This window comes from Quercus lobata, chromosome 5 (assembly GCF_001633185.2).
Source record: "Quercus lobata isolate SW786 chromosome 5, ValleyOak3.0 Primary Assembly, whole genome shotgun sequence".
Classification (NCBI taxonomy): domain Eukaryota; kingdom Viridiplantae; phylum Streptophyta; class Magnoliopsida; order Fagales; family Fagaceae; genus Quercus; species Quercus lobata.
The window spans coordinates 61,229,648-61,238,961 of NC_044908.1; the positions used below are offsets into that span (position 1 = coordinate 61,229,648).

Here is a 9,314-nt window from a genome sequence, read left to right on the forward strand (position 1 = left end):
TGAAATGAAAATTTGGGCTATCTATAAGGGTCTACATATTATTGGGCTATTTATTTGGTGGATTTAACAAGACCCAATAACTTGGAAAATATAAGGAGCTAGACTTTGGGCTTTTTGACGCTTAAGCACACAAATCTATAGCAATACTAATAATGTAGTAAAAATATATGTATATATATATATATATACACACACTATTAATAGCCAAAGTTTAGAGAAAATCTAACTAGATTTTAATTAGATTCTTAATTTTACATAATGTGTCCTATATAATTTTTTATTTTGTATCAAATGAATTATTGAATATAAAAATCGAAGAATCCAAACCCAATTAGATTCTAAATTGGATTTTAATTGGAGTCCAATTTTTCACCACGTGTCTATTTAAGTTTTATATTTTTGTGACAAGTGGATTATGGGGTGCAAAAATCAAAGAGTCTAAAACCAATTAAATTCTAAATCACACACATATATAATGAGAAACAATTACATATAAAAATGTATGATTTTAAAAAAGTATAAGTTAATACCATGTATAATTTGAACCTCTTCTATAAGAAAAATGTATAATTTGAACTATATAATTATAATATTTTTAATTATTTCCATGCATATACACAGAGCTACACGTGTGTGTGTATTAATAGGCAAAGCTTAGAGAAAGTTCAATTAGAATTCAATTTTGCGCCATGTGTCTAAATTTATATGGGGACCACACCAAAATTATCAACTTAAGTATGTGCTATGTGTCCATAAGGTTTTTAATATTTGTGCCAAGTAAGTTAATGAGTGCAAAATACTAAAAATCAAATATTAATGAACTATAATATATATATATATATATATATATATATATATATCACATATACTCAATAAAAATCATCACACAACAAAAATCACCACTATTCTATCTTATTAAAAATTAGGAAACAAATTATCATAAGTAGTATTAAATTTATGTAAGAATTTTAATAAGTGACTAATTACATTTACTTTTAAAAGAATAGTTTGACTAATTATTTATATTTTTATGATAAAAATTGTGTTTAATTTTAAATGTATCTATACATATGCATTAATGCATGTGTTATATGCTTCTTCTCCTTTTAATAATTTGACTAATTATTTATATTTTTATAATAAAAATTGTATTTAATTTTAAATGCATCTATGCATTTGCATGGATTACATGCTAATCTATATATATATATATATATATATATGAATAGGTAAAGCTAAAAAAAAAATCCAATTAGATTCTAATTGAGCTCTAATTTTGTGTCATGTATCCTAAAAGTTATCTTAATTTTGATGCACAGATACTTATTACACACTAAAATTGAAGGGACTAGGCAAAATTGAGCTATAATTTTGCGCCATTTATCCTAAAATTTTTCTTAATTTTGAATCACAAATATTTACTACACGCTAAAACCGAAAGGACCAGGCGTTAGAAACAAGAGAAAGATAAACCATGAAATTATTTAGAGGGGCACATGAGATACACGTCCATTGGCAGAACTAGGTGGAGAAGATAGCTACCTCTCTCTCTAACTCTAAAACCTTTGTAGAGATCTCAATCCATTGTGTGCAGGATCATTCGTGAGACAAAAACCATGACCAACTTCTCCATGAAATCGAATCCAAAAGGTTAATTTGTCTGCTAAGGCCCTGCCTCTTTTTCTTTTGATTAAATCCAAATTATACAAAATTTTAAGTTATGGTTTCAATTATTGTTAAAACAATCAAATAGCTTATGATGTTTGATTTGTGACAATTGAATTTTTATATTAAATTTAATTAATGGTTTGCTATATTTGGTTCTGATTTTGTGTTGTTTAAGTTAAGTGCAAAGGCTCTTAGCAAGAGTAAAAGAGGGAAATTGACAAACTGTCTTTTTTTTGTGCTAGGTTACCTGCCTTTGTTGTTTCCTCACTTTAAAGCCACATTTCAGACTTTGGAACACTTCCTTTAGTGTAAAAGTCGTGCCCTTTGAATTCCAATACCTTTATTTTCAATCTTTAATTTTTCAGTACGTTCTCACCCTTTAATTTTTTACATCATTCACTCTGGAACAATTATTGAAACTAATGCGTTTGTTCTTGGACCAATACAAAAGATATTGGTTCATCAAGATTGGCAATGTTTATATCTTTGTTGATATCCATCCTATTTATTTTGTTTAATATATGTTGACCGTTTCAAGTCATATATATCAATTACGTGGCAAAAAGATTTAAACTTTGTTAGGGATTGATTTCCATTATGCATTCAATATATTTGAAAGAATGTTTATGAAAACGAGTGAGATATATGATTGGCAGTAGTGGGTATTATAAAAGGATATATTTGTTGTGTCGCTGATAAACATTGTTCCCCGAAAATGATTCTCTGGATGCTAAACAAATCTATTATGAGAAAAATATAGACTATCTGATTTAGAATGGCTTAGATGATGGTGATGAAGATGATTGCAAGAGGTACCAACTCAATTCCCTTCAAAACAACATTCAATTCCACAGCTCTTAATTCTTTCCTATATATATTTCAGTCTTATGCTGTCTCTATTCATTCCTTGAGAGTTTTCAGAATGGAGTCTCTAAACATGAATGCCAGGCTATAGTCAAATCTTTTTTCTTAGCATTGGCCTTTAATTTTATCTCTTAAAAATTGCCTGCAAGATGTTTGTCAAATGCTTGACTATAAGATTTTTATGACATAAGGACTTTAAAAGTGTTTTTTTTTTTTTTTTTCCTAAGTTTTTTTCTAGAATCCTTTGGCTATTTTGTTATACTGATCTCTAAGGTTTGAATTGATGCCTTAAGAGATAAAGAAAACCTAAAAAAACTTCAATATGTTAGAGCTCCATTTAATTTAAATTGTCAACTCCCTCTTTAGTTATATTTTTGTGTTGTTAAGCATTTGAATGAGCAATTAGTCTATTGAGAATTACATGAGTCATTATTGGTAAACTTGAAACAAAACTTATGAGAGCATAATATCCATTGATTCGAAAATTTACATTTGCAATTCTAATATGGAATGTTTTCTTTTGACTTATTGTATCCATTTCAACAACATTCGTATCTTATTTATTTTATTTATGTGAGTAGAATATCTATTGTATTATGTGGACAATTGATTTGATTCAAAAATTTACATTTGCCTAATTCTAAAATAGAATGTCCTTTTTTGGCTTATTGTATTTATTTCAATGAATCTTCGTATCTTATTTATTTTTTCTTGCTTTATGGCCTGTTTGAATGGAGGGGGGAAGGAGGGGGAGTGAAGGGGTAGAGTAGAATTGGTTAAAAATAAGCTAATTTTGTGCTAAATCTACTCTACTCTACTCTATTCCCCCTCCCTCTCCCTCAATCCAAACAGACCATTAGTTTTTACATAGCAAATAATATTGATTGGGACAATTGCAAAATCATTCTTAATCATCCCTCCTCAAATAATAGAACCCCAATGGAAGAAATCAACAACGGATTATTAGTAGGATTATCACTATAGTTCATGTTGTTTGAACCCAAAACATACAGTAACATCAAACATTTCCAGGTCATGCAGCAACCTGGTTCGAAATGCTATTCTAAATGAGTTAAAAACAAACCATTGATATGGAATTGCTAGCACAAAACAAAGGTCATGCCTGAAAGAGTTTCAAGTTTCACAAATACAATGCCTACGAGTTACGACCCAATTACTACAGCATGTAATTGTAAAAGGTTTTCTTGCTTAGAGACAATTACTAAAGCTCCATGATTTAGCCACAACTGATACTAATTTGTTGTTTCTATTCTTATTTTGTTGGTAGGTTGATTGAAGTGACACATATACAAAATTTTCCAATGCATCACTTGAGTTAGCAACTATCCCTAGAAAATTGAGATCAAAGCACAATATATGAGAAAATCGGTGATAAATTAAAGTCAAGGCATAATCAAAATTCAAATTAGCCTCTAATTGTAGTTTAATTTTGTGTTAAGTGACCCGTTTATAATACTCAACGAGAAAGCTGGGATGACTTTCATTAATTATTACTATTATTCAATATTTTCGTGTGTTAGCACGGATTACAAGCTAGTATATATTAATAGGTAAAATCGAAAGAAAATTCAATTAGATTTCAAATTCAAATTCAATTAGAGTTTAATTTTGTGCCACATGTCCCATTTAAGTTTTTAAATTTTTGTGCCAAGTGAGTTAATTCAGTGTAAAAATTGGATTTCAATTAGAGTTTAATTTTACACCAGGTGTCTCATCTAATCTAAGTTTTTTAATTTTTGTGTCAAGTGAGTTAATTCAATGTAGAAAACGAGGAGTCTAATATAAAAAATATAAAAAATAAAAAAAAAACCTAATCATATATCTAACTCTATAAATAAAATTAGAGGAAAAGAGAATTTGAATGATTTTATATTTATGAGCCATTTTTTGTGTAACTAAAAATAATTCAAATTTATAAGTTATTTATGTAATATCCCATAATTATGTATGGTTCATTACTAATTGGGTAATATATATATATATATATATATATATATATAATTATTATTTACTCTATGAGTGTTTTCAAATTGCCACTAAGCCTATGTAAAGTTATAGAAGCCATGATTCGTAAGTTTTGGTGGGGGCAAGGGTATTCGAAGAAGATTCACTGGATTAATTGGAGATCCTTGTGTTCCTCTAAATCTGTTGAAGGTATAGGGTTCAAAGATATTCAAAAATTTAATAATGCTTTGCTGGCAAAACAGGTTTGGCGATTACTTCATAATAAGGATACTTTGCTTTACCGAGTTTTTAGTGCTAGATACTTCCCTGATGGTAATATTTTGGATGCTCCAGTCCACCCAAAATGCTCCTTTGCATGGAAAAGAATTTTACAAGCTCGTGAGGTTATCAATAGAGGTGCTATATGGACTTATGGAGAATGGGAAACTGATTATCTATTGATGTATGGAATCATAGATGGCTGCCTAAACCTGAACAGAGTAAGATTGTTTCTCCACAACAAGATTGTCAGTTTTTAGACCCCTTAAACAAATGAATTAACCCTAGATAATTAGCCAAGTTGTTACTTAGTCAAATTAACAAGTCTAGGTTAACACAAATATATCATATCATGCATAGCAGCGGAAAATAAAAAAGACAATGATATGATCACCCAGAAAACCAAACCAGTAAAAACCTGGGGAGGATTTGACCTAGCTATCCTCAAGGTAAACTTGAATCCACTATCAGAAAGAATCGAAGTTCATACAAAAGGACTTACAAGCACCCCCGCTCGACTTCCTAATGCTACCAACCAGTAGAACTTACTGACACGACCACGTGCAAGCTCCGAATCCATGGACTCCTTCTTTCTTTGGATTCCACCAGCTACAAGCACCCCCGCTTATGTATTCTTTAAGCTTTAATGGCAGCAACTGTTTTGATCATCAAGGTGTAGAGAATATCTCCTCCTTGAAAACCCTAAGTTTGTGTAAAGGAAAACTCCTCTAGATCTCACAAGAGATTTACACAAACCGCAATATGAGCAACCTTAGAGAGCCTTTGGGTACAAAACCCTAAATACAAAAAGAGCCACAGGAGGCACTCTAATCTCTCTAAAACAACTACTGAAAAACGTTCTAGGGTTTCCCTTATATATAGGAGAGTTTTACTTGAACCCTAATACGTTTAAGTCGAGTTTGGGCTGAACTGGAACTTTGCAGAAAAGCAATCTGCCCGACGTTCGATCGGTCGAGCCTAAGCTTCGATCGATCGAGCCAGGCCGAAAGCCACACTACTTTCTGCTTTACACTCGATTCCAACTTTACATTGACATACAACTTTGAGCTAGTTTTAAACACTTCTAAACACATTGTTTTGATCATGGTTTGCCAACAATACAAATTAGAGTTCTAAAAACATAAAGTTCTAACCTTTAGAACCTAACAAAGATGCAGAGATCAGTAGAGTGCATGAATTATTTTACCCAGACATAAGAGTGTGGGACCCAAGTTTGCTGGAGAGGTGTTTTTTACCGTGGGAGGTAGAGATGATCAAACAGATTTATGTGCATGAAGCGGGTGGGGATAATGTACTGGTTTGGCCACTTACCCTGGATGGTAATTACAGTGTGAGGAGTGCATATCGCATGTTGGCAGCTGATGGAAATAATCAAAACCCGAGCTCATCTTCTCCATCTGAAGCTAAGAAAGTATGGAAGGGAATATGGAAGATCAAGACCCCAAATAAAATTCTCCATTTCGTTTGGAGAGCTGCCAAGGACTCATTGCCAACCAAGCAAAATTTGAAGGCCAGACATATTCCTTTGGATGACACTTGTGCGATGTGTGATGATCAACCTAAAACTTTACTGCATTGTCTTTGGCTCTGTTCTCATGCTCAATCGGTTTGGGGATCAGATATAACATTTGCTAATCTGTATAAAAAGAAGCATAGAAGTTTCTTCGACTTGCTGGATGATGTGATGCAGAATAGCTCGGGTTATTGTGTGGCTCTGTTTTCCACCATTGCGTGGAGTTTGTGGCAGAGGCGGAATCAAATTCGGGAAAATCAAGGGACTTTGCCATTACATGAAGTTGGAGATAGGGCTAAGGCTTTGGTAGTGGAGTTTTTGGAAGCAAATAAACATATACGCAACCCAAGCTTGAGATGGGTAGCAAGTTGGTTGCCTCCACCAGAGAATTGCTATTAAGTAAATTTCAACGCAGTTCTTTTTGATTGTTTGGGCTGTGCAGCCATCAAGGTGGTAGTACGAGATTACAGAGGAGATGTTATGGTAGCACTAAGCCATAAAATTGCTCTTCCTCTGTTAGTAGCTTTGGTAGAGGCTCGAGCTGCCCATAGAGCAATCACCTTTGCTCAGGAAATGTGCTTTTTTCGTATTCAAGTAGAAGGGGATTGTCTGGGGGTTATTCATGCTTTGCAATCTCAAGCACGGTGCAATACCTTATACGAACATGTGGCTGATGATACTCGAAGATTATGCTCTGCTTTACAGTCTTGTCAGTTCCATCATATTGGAAGGGAAGGGAATAAGTTAGCTCATGAATTAACTAGAAGAGCAGTTTTCTTTGTAGATACTTGTATGGGTAGAAGATCTACATTCTGATTTGGATGTTGTATTTCAATCTGATTTTATTAATGAAATTTTCTTAACGTTTTCTCCAAAAAAAAAAAAAATTACCCAATGTACCATTTCATATATATATATATATATATATATTAAACCATATGTTAGAGAAAATTCAATTAGAATCAAAATTGGATTTTGCTTTTGTTAGCTTTCCATAAACTAATGAGCATTTTTTTTATACTGTTTTTATTCAAATATTTTGTATGGGAAATTTGAACCTAAAAAATTGTAATTGAGTAGAACTATTCCATGCACCCATCTCCATTCAATTTAGGAGATACTATTGGACCAACCTATTCTTTTTATTTTGTGTTGTATTTAGTAGAATTTCATGTACAATGATTGTGAATTAATATTGTATATGTAATATCCAATAGTGATTTTCTAAATTATATGCATAATAGTAATGTAATGAGAAATTTAGCGTAACTGATATCATGAAAATTGCAAGGAAAAACAATTTTAGTATCTCTAAATGTCCTGGTTAAACTAATGTCCTATATGTTTAATAATTCAAGCTAACATCAATAGCACTGCTTCAATTTATCATTCCCGTGTGTAAGTATGGGTTACATACTAGTATATATTAATAGGCAAAGTTTAGAGAAAGTCCAATTCAAATTTGAAATTGGAGTCCAATTTTGTGCCATGTGTCTAAATTATGTGGGACCACATCATAATTATCCCTCCAAATGTCCATTCTCAATCTAATTAGATTCTTCAATTGAAGTCCAATTTTGCGCTACGTGTTTCTAATTTTTTTTTCTTCTTAATTTTAGTGCTAAATGTAGGGAACACACCATAAATATCCATCTAGGTGTCCAATATGAATAAATCACTTTTGGATTTATCTTAGAAGAGTAGATAAAAATAGTGAATGGTGACATTTATTCATCTCCCTCAATCTCAATACAATTTTTATGAGTCTCATAACCTTGACGTTTAGGCTTCTACTTCTCTGCACATGGTTGTCTTCTCAACTCCTTCTAAGGCCCCCCTTAATTATTGGTTTCGCTTTTTATAAACAAGCAGAAGCAAGGGCAGTGATAGTGGTAGTGGTAGATTCATCCCAAATTTACTCCACTATTGAAGGAAAACTCAAAGGTCTCCAGAGATGAATGCACTTTAGGGATCAGCTAGCCATCCAAATTTGCCACTGCCAATTTCTTCCCATTGCAAATAGTTGTTCTTTAATCAAGATATTTCATTGTAGAGTATTTTTATTGCATTCAACAGTCATGCAATCAAAGTCATGAACATAAAAAAATTTTATGAGTTTGTTTGTTTGATTAACATCTTATGTCTTAGAAGTCGTCTGTTGACTAGTGGGATTATTTTATTGCCACACCATCTCTCTCTATCACTCTCATCTGGAATAAAACAACAAGCCTTATGGATTGTGAAAATATTCACTGTAATAAGGTTTTTTTTGTTTGTTTGTTTGGTTTTTGTGTGTGTGTGTGTGTGTGTGTGTGTGTGTGTGTGTGTGTGTGTGTGGAGATTTTGATTGTTTGCGCAATTGTGGCATTCATTTAGTTTTGGAGGAGATGTGAGAGTAGTGGTGTTAACACTTCAACGAAAAGCACCAAACAACAAGGAAGCACATTAAAATTGAACAATTGATTAATTATTCCAAGTAGGCAAGACTGAAGAAAAGTCCCCAAAAATGAAAAAATAGGTTTAGCACATACTGTTGTCGAAGGGGAGTTGAATTGCAGAATTAGAATATCTAGGAAGACAGCATTCGCATCCTAGTTTTAGAAAATATCTCATTTTACCATCTCAAAAGTTAATTTATCTATTATATCATATCATTTTACAATATACCCAACATCCCAACTTTTATTTTACCATACAACACATTAAATAATATATCTACACAATAAAATAAAAAAACATAATACCCAAATGAAACCCAAAACCCAATAAAATATTATTTTAAAATTATACCATCTTGCTACAGTAGCTTCTAAGAGCATTAGCATCCGGTATCTTCAAACTATTCTATTTTACCATCTCAAAAGCTACTTTGTCTATTATACCTACCATTTTATAATACACCCAACTTCTATTTTCCCATACAACATCTTAAATAATATAAACAACCCAATAAAAATAATATATCCCTACTCTCTCTCTGTTCTTTCCAATCCTCTATAGCTTC

The 9,314-nt window shown here is 32.1% G+C and overlaps 1 protein-coding gene across 1 annotated transcript; it reads left to right on the plus strand.

Annotated features, from left to right (window-relative positions):
• Positions 1-6,046: 6,046 nt before the first annotated feature.
• On the plus strand, positions 6,047-7,126 carry LOC115990856. The gene is made up of 2 exons (XM_031114627.1): positions 6,047-6,677; positions 6,753-7,126. The coding sequence occupies exons 1-2, from the start codon at positions 6,047-6,049 to the stop codon at positions 7,124-7,126; spliced, it is 1,005 nt and encodes a 334-aa protein (XP_030970487.1).
• The last annotated feature ends 2,188 nt before the right edge of the window (positions 7,127-9,314 follow it).

Bases quoted from the DNA above. Each gene is read 5' to 3' on its own strand.
- LOC115990856 (XM_031114627.1), top strand. From the start codon at position 6,047: ATGATCAAACAGATTTATGTGCATGAAGCGGGTGGGGATAATGTACTG. The intron at 6,678-6,752 runs GTTGGTTGCCTC...TGGGCTGTGCAG, and splicing joins AAGCTTGAGATGGGTAGCAA to CCATCAAGGTGGTAGTACGA.